Source organism: Halichoerus grypus, chromosome 6, assembly GCF_964656455.1.
Source record: "Halichoerus grypus chromosome 6, mHalGry1.hap1.1, whole genome shotgun sequence".
Classification (NCBI taxonomy): domain Eukaryota; kingdom Metazoa; phylum Chordata; class Mammalia; order Carnivora; family Phocidae; genus Halichoerus; species Halichoerus grypus.
The window spans coordinates 117,150,184-117,167,989 of NC_135717.1; the positions used below are offsets into that span (position 1 = coordinate 117,150,184).

Below are 17,806 nucleotides of genomic sequence, written 5' to 3' on the forward strand. Positions count from 1 at the left end.
ATAAAATGAATACTATTCTTGTTAATTAATGAAATACCTTATAATGGAGTCCTCTCTCTTGTAGGGGAGACATTTCTTACCTGTGTAAGAGCCTTGTACATTGAAAGGTATTTATTCGGTGTTTCTTTTCAGGTAGTGTAACTAGCCTGCAGTACACATTACAGTAGTCTGTGCTAAACTAGAAGGGCTCCTTGACACAACAGTTTAGATGTCTAGTAGATATGACACTTCTAACCTGAGACTGAAAAAGGTTTAGCAGTTTGTTTTTGTAAAGCTGTCCTCATTACTGATTATAATAGAGTTTTATCTTCCACAGAAAAATTTTGAAAGATCTATCTTCTGAAGATACACGGGGCAGAAAAGGAGACGGAGAAAACCCTGGAGTTTCTGCTGTCACTTCTATGTCTGTTCCAACTCCCATCTATCAAACTAGCAGTGGACAGTACAGTACGTATAGGAATAAATTTTTATATGATGGACACACAAAAACTAACTTTCATAAAGAAGTGGTGTATAGAAAAACTGTCATGCTTTAATAGCGAGGATAACTGAAGAATAGCATTTTGAGCCAAAGATAATGCAAAGTACTTTTTCAGCATGATCACGTTTACTTGTTACAACAACTTAGTGAGATAGGCAATTGTCAATTTATGAGGAAACCCATAAAGCCTTAGAGAGATTAGATAATGTCCCTAAAGTCACACAGCTTGTAAGTGATACGCTTACTTTGGATTTTGACAGATGCATGGAGTTGTCTAATCACTACCACAATCAAGGTATAATTTTATCACCCTACGGGATTCTTTGTGCTATCCATTTGTAGATGATTTCTCCTTCCATTCCTAACTCCTGTTCTTCAAGTCTAATTGACTCTTGCCTCAAAATCCGTGTCCCATCTGACCACCTCTCACTATCTCCAGTCACCACCACCACCTTGGTTTATACTCTCATCTCAGTACTGTGGTGGTCATTTTGCTTCCGTTCTTGCTCTCATTGTTTTTCCATACTGCAGCCAAAGCGATCTATTTAAAATGTCAATTAGAGGGGCGCCTGGGTGACTCAGTCATTAAGCATCTGCCTTCGGCTCAGGTCATGATCCCAGGGTCCTGGGATCGAGCCCCGCATCGGGCTCCCTGCTCAGCGGGAAGCCTGCTTCCTCTCCCACTCCCCCTGCTTGTGTTCCCTCTCTTGCTGTCTCTCTCTGGCAAATAAATAAATAAATCTTTTAAAAATAAATAAAACGCCAATTAGATCACACCACTTTTGCTTCAGATCCTCTAGTGATGCTCCATCACACCTAGAATAAGTTCTATGAGGGTAAGTTACATCCAGGATCTGGCCTTGCTTACCCAACTCCGATCTCATCTGCCACTGGATCGCATTCTGGCAACACAGAATTTCTTGCTGTTTCTCCACATGAAGCTTGCTTGTTCTGCCTCAGGGTATCATCCCCGCTGCCTGGCACATTGTCCTCCCAGAGCCTCACATGACTTGCACCCTCACTCCTGCTCCACTTAAGTGTCACTTCCTCAGAGACCACTCTTTTTAAAATACGCTCTTTGGTTAACTTTCTTATATTTTTATAGCATTTATATGTAATTATAAAAAAGTATATATTAGTTTTTTAATTATAGATTATATAGAATTATAGATCAGCTTATTTATGGTCTGTTCTCAAGGATAAGTTCCTTGAGGGAAAGAACTTTGTCTCGTTCACAGCTGTGAACACCAGGCATAGAGGGCCTGGTGCATAGGAGGCTTTCAGTGAAGTTTGTTATGAATAAATTAAAGAGTATATAAAAAACACCTCAATGCGGACACATAAGAAACTGAGAACAGTGGTTGCAAGGAAGGAAACGTGGGAGCAAGATCAGAGGCAGTTGAGAAGTTCACTTTCATTTTAAACAAAACTGAATTTTTTTTTTTTTTTACCATATACATGCATTACTGTTTTCAAAAATAATTTTTCTTAAAGTAGCATATTAGCAAGTTAAAATTATGATATATTAATATGGTTTATTCTAAAACAATTAAAATTAGAAATTATAAAACTACATAGAAACTTAGGCTAATATATGTTATAATTGAAATAAGTACAGTACAAACTAGTATTTAAGACAGCATGATCCAGTAGAACTTCCTTGATGATGAAAATGTTCTATATTTACATTGTCCAGTACAGTAGCCACTAAGCCATGTGTGACTACTGAGCACTTGAAATGTGGCTGGTGAGACTGAGGAACTGAATTTTTTATCTTGTTTTAAGTAGCCACTTATGGCTAATGGCTACTGTATCAGTGCAGATTTAGAGTAAACTCAACCAGGTAAATACGCATGTTAAACAAAAACAGGAAGGTGCGCCTGGGTGGCTCAGTTAAGCATCTGCCTTCAGCTCAGGTCATGATCTTGGGGTCCTGGGATCGGGCCACGTTTGGCTCTGTGCTCATAGGGAGTCTGCTTCTCTCTCTCCCTTTGCCCCTCCCCCTGCTCATGCTGTCTCTCAAATAAATAAAATTTTTTTAAAAAATAGGAAGATATGTGACAAGAATGTTATAATTCTGTATTGTCACATATACTTAACATAAACTTAGATCTCTACATATGTGTGTATGGATACACATATTTTGATACGTATTAATATATAAGTCTGTGTGAACATAGGAAAAGATTAGGAAGGATGGAACCAAAAATAATGGTTACCTCAGGATGAGGGTGTGGGATAGCCAGTGGAATAAATAGGGATAGAATGGGAGTTTTACTTTTTATTTATATATATATATATATATATATATATATAAAATGTGTGTTATAGGAGATTGCAAATAATTGCTAATATAAATTTAAAACAAATATCTGCATTTAAACACTGTCGTTACTTCTAAAGTCATAGAAATTAAAGTATATGGGAATATTTGTTGTGTGGCGGTGGAGGAGGGATAGTTAGAAACTCCTGAAAGAAATTTTCAGCTAAAACACACACATCCAGACAAGTGTGCTTTGGTTTTCTGATAGCCAAAGTGTAGAAGAAGAAAAATCTGCTTAATGACAATCTGATAAGAGGGTACAGAGATGAAGCATTAAATTCTAAAGGGGATTTATTATGTGGAATTGCATAATGCTAAAATGTTTTCTATTTGGTCACACCTTTTGGGTGTTTCATTTAAGGTTTGAGAGGAAAGCATTAACATAAGTAAAATTTATTGAAAAATGCTTGGGGGACACATAGTAATGTGATCTACATATGGGCTTTCTCATGACCACCTTACTGGTGATTTGCACTAAGAAGTGACTTGAATAAATTATTACATTTTTAAAATATCACATAACATTTAATACTTTTTTTTTTTTTTTTTTAAGATTTTTATTTATTTATTTGACAGAGAGAGACACAGCGAGAGAAGGAACACAAGCAAGGGGAGTGGGAGAGGGAGAAGCAGGCTCCCCGCCAAGCAGGGAGCCCGATGCGGGGCTCGATCCCAGGACCCTGGGATCATGACCTGAGCCGAAGGCAGACGCTTAACGACTGAGCCACCCAGGCGCCCCAACATTTAATACGTTTTAACAGAGCTCAGAAGCAGTATGAAGATTTATGTTTTCATTGTGTAACCTTTAATCCTATTTAAAATTTTTCCATAGGCACACTTAACCTATTCAAAAATATTTTTGAGCTTATTTGAATAAAAATTACAAACTATGTTAATGTTTCCGTCTACTTCCTTTTCCTTTATAAGGTAGCCATCGGTGCCGTCTCCTGACGCCCCAGAACTGCCGTGACAGCATTAGCAGTTAGCATGCAGTGCTTCATGGAGACTAAAGTGTGTTCTGACTAATCAATTATATTGTAAAGTTTGAGACTAAATTTAAGATTAGTGCATCTGAACTATAAAATTTTATAGAGAAATGCTATTTTATTTCTGTTACATATAGTTCACTCAGAGTAGCTGACAGCAAGTCGAACTGCATTCAAACCTGTTTTAATAAATAGTGTTTGGGTTTTTTTTTTTCACCAATCCTTTGCAATTAGTGTATTGTCTAGCCTTACAATAGCTATGTTCTCTCTTTGGTTAAAGTTGCCATTGCCCCAAATGGAGCCTTACAACTGGCCAGTCCAGGCACAGATGGAGTACAGGGACTTCAGACATTAACCATGACAAATTCAGGCAGTACTCAGCAAGGTACAACAATTCTCCAGTATGCCCAGACCTCTGATGGACAGCAAATACTTGTGCCCAGCAACCAGGTGGTTGTACAAAGTAAGTACGCTTAAGTGTCTATGGAGAACATCCCAGTGTCCTTTCAAAGACACTTAGGCATTAACTCATTCTTTTGACCACACAGCTGCATCAGGAGATATGCAGACATACCAGATCCGTACCACACCATCCGCTCCTTCGCTGCCCCAGACTGTGGTGATGGCGGCTCCTGTGACTCTCACGTCTCAAACAGCTAAGACAGATGACCCCCAGCTGAAAAGAGAAATAAGGCTGATGAAAAACAGGTAGGTAGTAAAATTGTACTGCCAGAATGGGTAATGTTTTTGTAAATCTCAAAACATAACCAGGGGTAACTAGAAGTGTATATTAAAAACGAGAGAGGTTTGGGGCACCTGGCTGGCTCAGTCGGTGGATCACGCAACTCTTCATCTTGGGTTGTGAGTTTGAGCCCCACATTGGGCTTAGAGCTTACTTTAAAAAAAAAAAAGAGAGAGGTTTATAGCGGTTTTTGTTTTTACTGAGTGTTAGATTATGTCTAATTCATTTCCGGTGGATTGGTGCATCCCATTGCTCAGTCTCCTTATTTAATATATAGTGTCTTTTGAATAGTACTGCTAAGCAAAGCTTTTCAGACAATGTATTTTATTCTTGTTGGGCTGACAAAACTTAAATGAAAATAATAATTTGCTGCTTGCCATTGACAGCAAGAAGAGGAAAGAATTCCTACAAAAACTGACACAGAAATGCTCCTAAAAAATGAATTTCACCCATGAATATTAGCAGTGATTTAACCTCCAGAAATATTTACTTTCATTTTAAATGTATTTTATTTTTAAGGTTTTTTTATTTATTTATTTGAGAGAAACAGCGACAGAGGTAGTGAGAGAGCACGAGCAGGGAGGAGAGGGGGGGAACACGGTCCCTGCTGAGCAGGGAGCCTGACGCAGGGCTCGATCCCAGGACCCTGGGATCATGACCTGAGCTGAAGGCAGACGCTTAACCGACTGAGCCACGCAGGCGCCCCTCATTTTAAAAGTATTTTAAACATAGCTATATGAGCTGTATACATCAGCCATGAAAAACCACCAGGTCTTTGAGAAAAAGAATATAATGGGTAGCCTTCCGCAGTGAGTTCAAGGAAAAAAAAAAAAGAGAAAGGACACCAATAAACTATAATTAGGAACCAAAAAGGGTAAATACCCAGGAATAAAACAATTTTTTTAAATTACAATAGGATTCTATTTTCAGTTCCTCACCAATAAGTTAGAAAGCTAGAATAAAAGGATGTTTTTCTAAAGCAATAAAAATTATCCTAAAAAGACCAGAGAGATGCATTTAATTACTTCAAGATAAAATGTTTCTTTACTAAAAACTAAGAGCAGGCATCATTGTAAATGAACTTGGTAACATGGCAGGGATTGTCTGTTTTGGAGGTTCCAACAAATGCACTAAGACAAGGAACTGAAGTTCTGTGAATACTAGAAAAAAATTGTATTTTTTTGCTGATGGTATGATTGTGTACCTAGAAAATCTGAAAGACTTGTTAAAAATTACTAGAATGAGACTTCTCTTTCTGACAATATGACCTAGGCTATATAATATTTTTAAAAGCTTGATGAAATATAAAAATCACCCTTTTAAATGATTGGATGAGCCTGCAGGAAAGTAAGATACCTGTTGAGGTTAGGAATGAACCAGAAGCACAAAACCATGAGGCTGATAAGCACTGAAGCAGCCCCTGTAAATTCTGTAGATAAATTCAGATCTTTGTGATTGGTACAGCTTTGGTACTCAGAGGGGACTTGAACAAAAGCCTGGGATCTGTGCAGGCTTGGACACTGGATCAGAGATTCTTTTTCATGAAGTCAGTACCCAAGATGTGCTGTACCGAAAACGGAGGGTTTCTAAAATTGACCCTGACCCCCCACAGTTGAAAATTCACGTATAACTTTTGACTCCCCCAAAACTTAGCCTACTGTTGACCAGAATCCTTACTGAAACACATATTTTGTATGTTATATGTATTATATGCTGTATTCTTACAATAAAGTAAGCTGGAGAAAAAAGGTTATTAAGAAAATCGTAAGGAAGAGAAAATACATTTACAATACTATATTTATTGAAAAAATCTGCATATAAGTAGACTCACACAGTTGAAACCTGTGTTGTTCAAGAGTCAGCTGTAATTTAAAAATGGGTCTGGGTCCATAGTGTCCCCAACTTTTTGGAAAAAAGCAATCTCAACACAGGCTTAAACAAATTCCCATACATTGAATTCTAACAAATACAAGTTGAAAAATCACAGAGGAATTAGTCCTCAAAGAATTAGGACTCCATCATGATATGTACCAAGCCTTTATGTAATTTTCACAAAAATCTTTGAGGTGTATATATTATTTCCAGTTTTTTCGAGATGAGGAAACTGAGGCTTAGGTTAATTTATTTGCCCAAGGTTAAACTACCTAGTAAGTAGTAGAGGTAGGATTTAAACACATGGGTCCAAGTTTCAGAGTCCAAAGACTTAGATAATACCACACACTACCTTTCAGGAGCTAGAGTCAGCAGGAAGAGCAGACAAAAGAATGAGTTATGGAAAGTATTCAGTTATCTCTCTACTAATTTAAAGGAAAAAAAATGTCATTGAAAATCATCAAAGATCAAGAGGCTATAAAAATGATAAAAATTGGGGGAAATAAAACTGTTATTAGTAGCAAATATATATTCATCTGCTTAGAATATCAAGGAGAATCATCTAGAAAGTATGAAAACTTGAAAAAGAAACGATTTTCTTCAACATTGTACTGGAAACCTTTGACAGTTTAGTAAAACAGGAAAAGGGCTGGGGGGGGTTATAAGGATTTAAATGAAAGAAATAAAACCTATTTTTTATATAATTGCCTATTTTTTAAAATGGAGTTACAGAAAAATTATTAGAAGTAACAAATTTATAAAGATTGCTAGATATAAAGCCCATTTTCAAAAATCATATTTCTTTACATCAGCAATAATTTGATAATTATTAAAAAGATATCATTTATGTTATCAACAAATAAAATCCCGAGAATAAATCTAACAGATGTCCAGGACGTTTATGAAAAATATTATACAGTGTTTTTGAAAGACATTAAGGAAGATCTAAATAAATGGAGAAATAAATACTGTGTCCATAGATACAGAAACTCAGTATTATAAAGATGACTATTTTTCCCCCAATTGATCCATAGATTCAATGCAGTTCCAATCAAAACCCAAACAGGTTATTTGAAGAACTTGACAAGTGATACTAAAATTTATAGAAGAGTAGAGGGCCAAGAACAGCCAAAATATTCCAGACAAGAATAAGGTGAGGAGATATCAAGTTTCATTTAAAGCTGTGGTAATTGAAATGTGATACCGGCATTGAGAGAAAAAGCCCAAAATGACCAAAGAAATAGCTCAAAAATAGGTCCATGGACACATGAAACCCTGATATGGTAGGACAGATTATTGGGGTAAGGAGGGACTCTTCAATAAATGGTACTAGGATAATTACTGATATGCGAAAAAATACTGGATTTCTTTCTCACACCATACACAAAAATCACTGCAGATGGATTTAAAAACACAAATGTGAAAGGTGACATTTTGAAATTTTTCAGTGAGAATATATAATCTTACGGTTTCAGGAATAGGGAAAGATACCTTAAAACACCTCACACCCCCTCCCACACACAAACATTAACATAAAAGAGTAATGAATGTTCATTAATAATTTCTGTTCATCAGAAGATAGAGTCAAAATATAAGCTTCAACCCTATAGAGGATATATGTAACATATCTAACCCCCAAAAAGAATTTGTTTGAAAAAATGTAAATATCTTCTAAATTAATAAGTATAACCCAACAAAAGATGAATAGGCATTTCTCAGAAAACACAAGTGGTTAATAATCATATGAAGGATTGCTTGCCCTTATCAGTAATCAGAGAAATGCAAATTAATACCACATACTTAGATACCATTTATCCCCACCCACTTGACAAAAGTCTTAAAGTCTAACCAGGAATTGGCAAGGTTTTGGAACAGTGGAACTCAGAGACTGCTTACGGGAGTGAAAATTGGTATGGCCACTTTGAAATTAATTGGCCTTATCTTGTGTAGTTGACCTGGATATGCTCTGCCATTTAGCTGTTTCACTCTATGTATGTGACTGAGAGAGACTATTGCAGGAAGTATGCATAAGAATGTTCAGACAGCAAAAATCAGGAAACCACCTAAATATTCATCAGTAACAGAGTGTATAAATACAACCACAATTTATGTATCCAATGTAATAGTGTTCATTTGTATTGACTGAGTGAATGTTCATTTTAACACGAATAAATATTAGAAAAATAAAGTTGAGGGAAAACAAGTTGTAGTTTTAGAAAATAAGCAAAAGACTGAAGCTAGTAATTGCTTCTGGGCAAGAGCAGGGGTATGGAATCAGGAAAAAGCACAGAGGGTTCTTCAACAATATGGATCATATTTTCTATTAAGTTGGGTGTTGGGTTTACATGTGTTCATTTTATCACTGTGCTTCATAACTTATATCTACACCACAGTCTTTTGTGTGTATACTATTCCGTAATGAATTTTAAAACTACAGTGATTTATAAGGAAATTTAGTAAGTTGTTTTTCTATGAATTACCATCTTGAAAATATAATGGGAAGTAATATTCACATTAATGACAAATCATAAAATACTCAGTAAATTCAATAGTAAAGGCATAGGACCCACATTTTAAAAATCTTATTGAGAGCTAAAACAGTCCGGACATAGAAAAAATATCAGTATTCTTTGATGAGGACTATTAATATAAAATATCAGTTCTTCCAATTTACATATAATTTTATTGTGACTCAAATTAGAATCTCTGTAGGTCTCCATGGAATTGGACAAAATAAGATGAAAGTTTACATGAAAGAAAAAAGCATTCAAGAAAGGTCAAGAACGGGGGCGCCTGGGTGGCTCAGTCAGTTAAGCATCTGCCTTCAGCTCAGGTCATGATCCCAGGGTCCTGGGATCGAGCCCCGCATCGGGCTCCCTGCTCAGTGAGGAGCCTGCTTCTCCCTCTGCCTGCCACTCCCCATGCTTGCTTTCTCTCTCTCTCTCCTCTCTGTGTCAAATAAATAAAATCTTAAAAAAAAAATGGTCAAGAACAGAAAGAGGTGACTTGTCCTGTTAGGCATACTGAAACATACTCTCTAAAGCTACTGTAATCAAAACTTGGTATAAGTGGGGCGCCTGGGTGGAAAAAAAAAAAAACCCAAACTTGTATCAGCAAAGGGGCAGACAGTAACATTAGCAAACAGGGTAGAGCGCAGAAATAGCTTTTTGTGTTAGTTAAGTACAACCCTTCTAAAGGACGGTTTATTTAATAAATGTTAACTGACACAGCTCCACATCTGAAAGAAAATTAAATTGGACTTTTTTTTTTTTTTTAAGATTTTATTTATTTGACAGAGACACAGCGAGAGAGGGAACACAAGCAGGGGGAGTGGGAGAGGGAGAAGCAGGCCTCCTGCTGAGCAGGGAGCCCAACGCGGGGCTCAATCCCAGGACCCTGGGGATCATGACCTGAGCCGAAGGCAGACGCTTAATGACTGAGCCACCCAGGCGCCCCTGGACTCCTATCTTATATCACATACAAACGTTATTCCAGATGGGTTAAAGACTTCATTGTGGAAAAATTAAGCCATAGAATCTTTAAAACTAAGAAGAACATACAGTGCTTGGAATTTTAATATAAGCCAAGAAAAAGACTGAAAAAGAAACATTTATGGTATAAGATATAAAAGTATGAGAAGTCAAAGGGTAGATTAGAAAATAATATAAAAACAGATAAAGGGAGGGTGGTGTCTGGGCAGTTGGTTAAGCATCTGATTCTTGGTTTCAGCTCAGAACCCGATCACAAGGTTGTGAGATCAAGCTCTGCACTCAGCTCGGAGTCTCCTTAAGACTCTCTCTCCCTCTACCCCTCCCCCCATGCGCACACATGCGCACACAGTCTCTCTCTTTAAAAAGATAAAGGATTAATATGTATAATGCAGAGAGAGTGTTCTTAGGTTATAATTTCTCATCGTAAAACAAGATAAGGTATGAATTGAAAAAAGGGTATGAGTGGTCAGTTTACATAAACAATCCAAAAGACCAATATTTGAAAAGATGTTCAGTCTCACTAGTAGTAGTTAGGGAAATGAAAATGAATTAACAATGAAATATTCACATGGCAAAGATCTGTACCAACATAGAAATACCATTAAAACTGTATGTGTAAAAAAAGCAAGTTGCAGATAATACTTGCATTACATAGTATAAAAAAATAAAGTAATATTTTTTTACTTCTACATGTATGTAATACATGTCTGTGACTTCATAGAAATATTCTAGGGGTGCCTGGGTGGCTCAGTCGGTTAAGCGTCTGCCTTCAGCTCAGGTCATGATCCCAGAGTCCTGGGATCGAGCCCCACATGGGGTTCCCTGCTCAGCGAGGAGTCTGCTTCTCCCTCTCCCTCCCCCTGCTCGTGCTGTCTCAAATAAATAAAACCTTTTTAAAAAAAATATTCTAAGAGGACACGTACAAAGCTGAGTATAAAGCACTGTTTGTAATTAAAACCCAAATAAAAATTAAAGAACTGTGTCAGAAGTTAACCAGGGGACCCATAAATTTCGCTCCTTGATATTTATGCAGGAAAAATGGGACATGTGTTCACAAAGAGACAGACATAAGCATAGCAGCTAAAACTAGAAACAGCCCCAAAGAATAGATCAGTAAACCGTGGTGATAGTCACACAGTGGAGTACACCTGCAACAGTAAGGTAAAAACCACTGCACAGCAACATCGATGAGCTTCAAAAATACAATGAGTGAAAGGAGACCAAACACAAGAGTACATTCTGAAGGAGGTTGTAGAATAGGAAAAACTTCATCTGTGGTGATAAAAACGAGAACAGTAGTTGTCTGGTGAGAGGACTGATCAGGAATGGGCATGCGGGAGCTTTCTGGGACAGCAGAGATGTTCTGTCTTGATGAGTATGTGGGTTATGCAGGTAGATGCATTTGCCAAACGGAATGGATTCTACACTTAAGATCAATGTATTTCGCTGTCTATAGATGACCAGGGAGGATTACTGAGGTGCATTTACCATTTAAAGAATGTGAACTTTTCTAACATTGGTTTTTAATGCTTCTATTTAGAGAAGCTGCTCGAGAATGTCGCAGAAAGAAGAAAGAGTATGTGAAATGCCTGGAAAATCGAGTCGCAGTCTTGGAAAATCAAAACAAAACTCTAATAGAAGAGTTAAAAACTTTGAAGGATCTTTATTCCCATAAAAGTGTTTGATTAAGAAAGAAAATATTTTTGCAGACTTGCCTAAAAATTAGATGGATTTCTTTTCTTTTTAGTGGAGTTTATAAATTAAAAGGTCAAAAATGAAGCTTTTTATTTAGGCTTTTGCAACTCAAAGATAAATATCTTATGCAAGAGATCTGGTGACAGAAGATAAAGTGGAAAATGACCTCAAAGAAGTTACTGGCACAACTGGAAACTCTGTAAAAATTAAACCTACTCAAGAAGCAGGAAATGAACTTTCACCAATTTGAATTTTCTAAATAACAAGAATCCAAAAATGGCAGATAAGATGAAATTTGGTAAATTGATTTTTAAAATAAATCAGTTTACCCTGTAGGTTTGCATTTCTTACTGTTTCCTAAATTTTACGTTTTTCAATTGTGTGTGTGTGCGTGCTTGCGTGTATCTGTTTTATTTCTGCCAATAAATTCTAAATTACAAATAGAAAAGCTAATACATAACTAAATATATAAATTATGTGTTCTGATTATGTATACTTGTTCTATTGTCAGATCTTTTAAATGGGTTTTTTAAAGTTTGTTTTTTGGACTTGAGAGGGATTTTGAGACTTGCTTGGGTTAACTGTTTTTGAGGCTTTGTCCTAAAAGGCATCTAAGGTACATGAATGGAGTGTGGTGATTTTGTAACTTTTTTTTTTTTTTTTATCAGAATGGAAGGAGAACTTCTGTTTAAAAGTTTGATACTTTTAAATAGCTTGTTTTTTGGTTACTCTGGGAATGGAGATTTTCTACAAATATATAATAAATTGTTTTTTGATTCTATATTCTGTATGCAGTTGAATATACATTACTTATTCTGTTGTGCTTTAATAGAAAAGAATGTTTACAGGCCCTTGAGATGATATTAGAGTATTTTTTAAAAACCTTCTGAAGATGCATACCAAAGTTTTCCAAGAGGATTTTATAACCAATTTAATGTAAGGTTTATCAGATTCTAAAATAGTATGGTTATTAAGGCGATTTTATGTTAGAGTCTATTTTGTAATGTAGTGAATGGTACATTTCTAAGAAAGGTGACTGCCAATATATTTTTATAGCTAATCTTTATAAATTCTAAAGTTGAGTTTTTAATGATTATTTTAAATGTTTATATAGTTTGTTAAGTAAAAAAAAAAATATTTTGCATCTCAGAGTATCATTTTTATATTATGAGAAGTTTCCAGATTGGCTAATATTTGAATTGCAAGTTTTGTATGCAGTTTTATCTAAAGCTCAAGAATGCCCATCAGTACACCAGTGTTTAACCTCTGTATTCCAGTTTGTATACACTTTGAAATTGTACTGCAAAACTGTTGTGCGCTTCTTATACAATATGTAGCATATTGTTGTGAAATTAAAAGATATTTGATAAAATTAAGTTCGCCAAATGTAAAATATATTGCTTGATATGTGAACAAGCTTCCTGATAGCTATTCCATTAATTATACTAACTATAGTACCTTTCTAGTTTTAAAATGAGGATAAATTTAAAATTCTGGTCTACACAGCCTATTTTAAGAGAGGGTATCTTTTATATGTTTGATTCAGTCAGAACCAGTTACAATAAACTAAAAGTAGCTAAATTTTTTGTTCTGCAAGTGTTTATTAGGACATGGTTAAGGAGCATGTGATGTAGAAACCTTAATTGACGAATTTGTGTAATCCTAATGAAAAACTGAATTAACGGTATTTTTAAAAACGGGACTGTTGATTTGGCAGCAGTTTATGAAAAGAAAAAAAGTTTGATCACCTGTGGCATTACTTATATCACTTATTATTTGGTATAAAGCCAAGAGGAGGTATGGGGTCAATGTGTTATATCAAGAGTATTTTAAAAGATAATATAGGGTAGATGTTATGCTTGGCTGTCACAGGGATCGTTTAGCTCTTAATACCTTAACAGCTGGACATCATAAATATTTATAAACTGAACACTGCCTGCAGACTTCTGGTGTAGAGCCTCGCTCTCACTAAATCAAGTTACCTAGGCTAGCAGTACAGAACGGGCATGAGCAAGCTACTGCTGATTCCGTAAATGCCTACCAGATTATCTTTCAAGATGTTTTTCTAACTTGAATCCAATGAGGGGCTTATGAAATTTTGAAAGTGATTATAGTCCAAACCTAAATTAGACTCCAAAAGTTCAAAAGACCAGTGATATTATTTCCTTAGCTCAATTTACTGTTTTACATGAATTTATTATCAGTTTATTTATATATTATATTGATGGAAATAATTACTGCCCATGAACAAATCAAGTATATAAATTATCACTTTAATTTTATTGTGCAGAGCATGAATGGCATGTATTAGAGCTTTGAAAATCTCACTACAGTTGACCCTTGAACAGTGCAGGGGTTAGGGGCACAGACCCCCTATGCAGTCAAAAATCCACACACAATTTTGACTCCCCCAAAACTCATACGAACCTACTGTTGACCTTATTGCCTTACCAATAACAGTCAATTGACAAATATTTTGTATGTTCCATGTCTTATATACTGTATTCTTACAATAGAGCTAGAGAAAAGAGAATATTAAAATCACAAGGAAAATATATTTCGAGTACTGTACTGTATCAAAAAAAAAAGATCCATGTTTAAGTGGACTCGCGCGGGTCAGGCCTGTGTTGCTCAAGGGTCAGCTATGTATTTGTTCATTCAATAATTATATTGGAGTTACTGGTTAAATGTGTTTTTCTCCAGTGAAAATATGTGGACATAGGGATGATATAAAAATATTTATGGCTTGTGATTATATAGTTGTAATAATGGCAGTTAAAATTCTCAGAAAAGATGCTGTAGAAATGATATAAAATGAGTGAAATTTGACTAAGGGCTTGATTTAAAGGAAAAGTCACAGGTTATAGTGAAACAGAATAATGTCAAAGTATATGAAAATCTAATTACAGTTATATTACTTTGTTATACAAAGTAGGTTATGTTTAATAACTACTGCTTGTTTTTACTATAAAACAAAGTAAAGGAGGGCGCCTGGGTGGCTCAGTTGGTTAAGCGACTGCCTTCAGCTCAGGTCATGATCCTGGAGTCCCGGGATCGAGTCCCGCATCGGGCTCCCTGCTCGGCAGGGAGTCTGCTTCTCCCTCTGACCCTCCCCCCTCTCATGCTCTCTCTCTTTCATTCTCTCTCTCAAATAAATAAATAAAATCTTTAAAAAAAAAAAACCAAAGTAAAGGAATGCCTAATATATTAAGGTTGTAGAATTCAGAAGCCTGTGCTAGGGAGAGTTTGGCAAGAATCTTTCCAAGAACAGTCATTTGGAAGAGGTTTAGGCTATCTAACCTTTTTTTTTTTTTTTTTTAAAGAGATTCTGGTAACTCTATCCCCTCAGTGTAAGTTTCTTTATAACAAACATTAGGCATTAGAGATCGAGTCTTTATTATTTCATGGTTGGGATCCTTTTCCTCAAAGTTGACAGGATATATATAGTAGTTAACTGCCTTAGATAAGTATATATAAGTTTTTAACTGGTAACTTACATAAATATGTATAAATTTTTAAATTGTTACAAATCCTGGGTTTCCTATATACATCACAGTTATACCATTTCCTTAATATGGAGTATTTATTGAGGAAACTACTGAAGTAATGGCATTCATTCAGATATTTATTAAAGGCCTTTTTATATGTCAAGCCTTACTAGGAAAAGAGTGGTGAACAAGATAGTGTTACAGCTCTTGTGCAATTTAGATAGTGATGTCATCCTGTGAGCTTGTTACTTGCCTAAGATTATATGAGCATTAATAACCAGGGATCTGGGACTTAAACCTAATATCTAACCATTCAGTCCTTGTAGTCTTGAGGTGCCTGGCTGGTTCAGTCGGTAGAGCATGCGACTCCTGATCTCAGGTTTGTGAGTTTAAGCCCCACGTTGGGTGTAGAGCTTACTTTAAAGATAAATAAATAAAAGGGCACTAATTCCATTTAAAAAATAAAATAGTCTCTCCTCTTTATTAAACTCAGGGGGGAGGGGACTCTCTTTTGTGCTTTTCCGTGTCCCCACAGTCCAGAGGCAGCGCTTACCTGGTTCATAGGGATGCTCCATAATGTAAAGGTCTGGGGTTTTAACTCACTAAGGCATAGAGAAGTTTGATACTTTGCCCAAATCACACAGTAAATAACAAAACTAGGGTTCAGAGCTAGGTGTGATCAACTCCTAAAGTCTGTGGTCTTAACCTTCATTATGTACCTCTTAACTGTGTTGAAGTGTCTGAAAAGCTTTGTTCCATTGTATCTTTACCCTTTATCAAAGATTTTTAAAGTTCTACTTAAATGTGTCCACTAGATGGCAGCCTTCATTTTAAAATCACAAAAGTTTTACAAACTTCTAAAACTACACAAGTTTATAACATCAAATCCTTGTACACCCACCATTCCAGAATAATAAATGTTAACATTCTGTTATCTTTACTTCAGATCATTTTCTGATCCCTAGTCCCATTTATCTTCCTAAAGGAAACCACTATCGGGAGTTTAGTGTGGATCCAATCCATTTTTTTTTAAGTTTTTTTTTTTTTTTAAAGTAATCTCTACACCCAACATGGGGCTAGGACTTAAAACCCCAAGATCAAGAGTCGCATGCTCTACTGACTGAACCAGCCAGGTGCCCCCAAGTTTGTATTTTTATACTTACTACATGATTCCATAAGTAACACAGATTAGATGATACGGTCTTTATTTTAGAACTTCATAAATGATATCTTAATAATGTGCCATTCTCTAAATGAAAGGTCAATAAGACCAAACAAAACTTGGGATTTTATCTATGGCAACAATACTTTGTTTTGGGGAAAATAAATGAACATCAAAGCATTTTACTTTCTACTGACAACAATTAGATATTTAATATCACATCTGGAAAAAATGCTTCCTTCCCCATTTTTTTTTATTCCCAAAACATTCTGCAAATAACACTTAAAAAGTTTACAAAATACTAAACAAAAATGGACTTAGACTTTCTAACAATGAATTTCAAAAAGGAAAAAAAAGTCCACATTACTTCTTTGCCCACTACTCATTATCTTCATAAGTAATCAAATGCAATTTCTATGAATTAACTATGTACAAAACACTGGGCTTGGTGAAGATACCAAATAAACATGAAACATGGTCTTTCACAAGCTCAGACTACTTGGGGAAAAGAGAAAAGAGCCCTCTGCTGAGAAACTAGATCACTGGGGCTCCTGGGTGGCTCAGTCGGTTAAGCATCTGCCTTCAGCTCAGGTCATGATCCCAGGGTCCTGGGATCGAGCGCCGCATCGGGCTTCCTGCTCAGCAGGGAAGCTTTTCCCTCTCTGCCTGCCGCTCCCCCTGCTCCTGATCGCTTGCTCCCTCTCAAATAAGAAATCTTTAGAAAGACTATATCATTGTACATAGTAAAACATTTAGAATTCTACACCTAATAAAAACATTCATCAGTCCAAAAGAAAACAGGAAAGGAGAGAAACAGGCAGGACAAATTGCCCAAAGTAAAACGGTAGAAATCTGTACGTATTGGTAATAATAAATGTAAATGTACTGGGCGTTATCAGTTAAATACCAAAAATTGTCATGTTGAATTAGAAAACAATATCCATCTATATGTTATTTACAAAAGGTATATCTAAAATACAAGGATACAGAAGGGTTGAAAGGAAAAACATGGAAAAAGTTGTACCAAATACTAGCCAAAGGAAAGCACTGGTATAGCTATATTTATATTGAACAAAATAGACTTTATTTTTTTTAAAAGATTTATTAGAGCACAAGTGGGAGAGGCAGAGGGAGAGAGAATCTCAGACTCCACGCTGAGTGAGTGGAGCCTGACACGGGGCTTGATTTCACAACCCTGAGATCATGACCTGAGCCAAAACCAAGAGTCGGAAGCTTCACCGACTGCGCCACCCAGGGGCCCCAACAGTAATAGACTTTAAAGAAAACATTACCTGGGGTCAAGAGAGTCACTATAAAATGAAAGATTCAATTCATCTAGAAGATAAAACATCGAAACTTGAATGCACATAATACTTTGCTTCAGGATGTGAAGCAAAATGCAGAAATATGAGAAAGAAAAATACACAATCTTAGTAGGTTTTTAATCTCTCATGATTGATGCAAAAACCAGGAAAACAACCAGTAAAGACATCAATTTGAACAACTAAAAAACTTGACCTAATATACTGAATTTCACCAACTGTAAACCACCATTGATTGTAAGGC

The 17,806-nt window shown here is 35.9% G+C and overlaps 1 protein-coding gene across 7 annotated transcripts in view; it reads left to right on the top strand.

Moving 5' to 3' along the window:
• ATF1 (activating transcription factor 1) overlaps nt 1–14,145 on the top strand; it is an 83,415-nt gene extending 69,270 nt beyond the window's left edge. For 4 of the 7 annotated variants that reach the window (XM_036098913.2, XM_036098920.2, XM_036098918.2 and 1 more), the window contains 4 exons: nt 317–447; nt 4,071–4,253; nt 4,339–4,498; nt 11,436–14,145. In XM_036098913.2, coding sequence (XP_035954806.1) covers nt 317–447; nt 4,071–4,253; nt 4,339–4,498; nt 11,436–11,580 — 619 coding nt within the window. In that variant the 3' untranslated portion in view covers nt 11,581–14,145. Of the gene's footprint in view, nt 1–316; nt 448–4,070; nt 4,254–4,338; nt 4,499–7,438; nt 7,558–11,435 lie in introns of all 7 variants that reach the window. The other 3 variants (XM_036098921.2, XM_078075970.1, XM_036098917.2) reach the window with 2 other exon arrangements.
• The last annotated feature ends 3,661 nt before the right edge of the window (nt 14,146–17,806 follow it).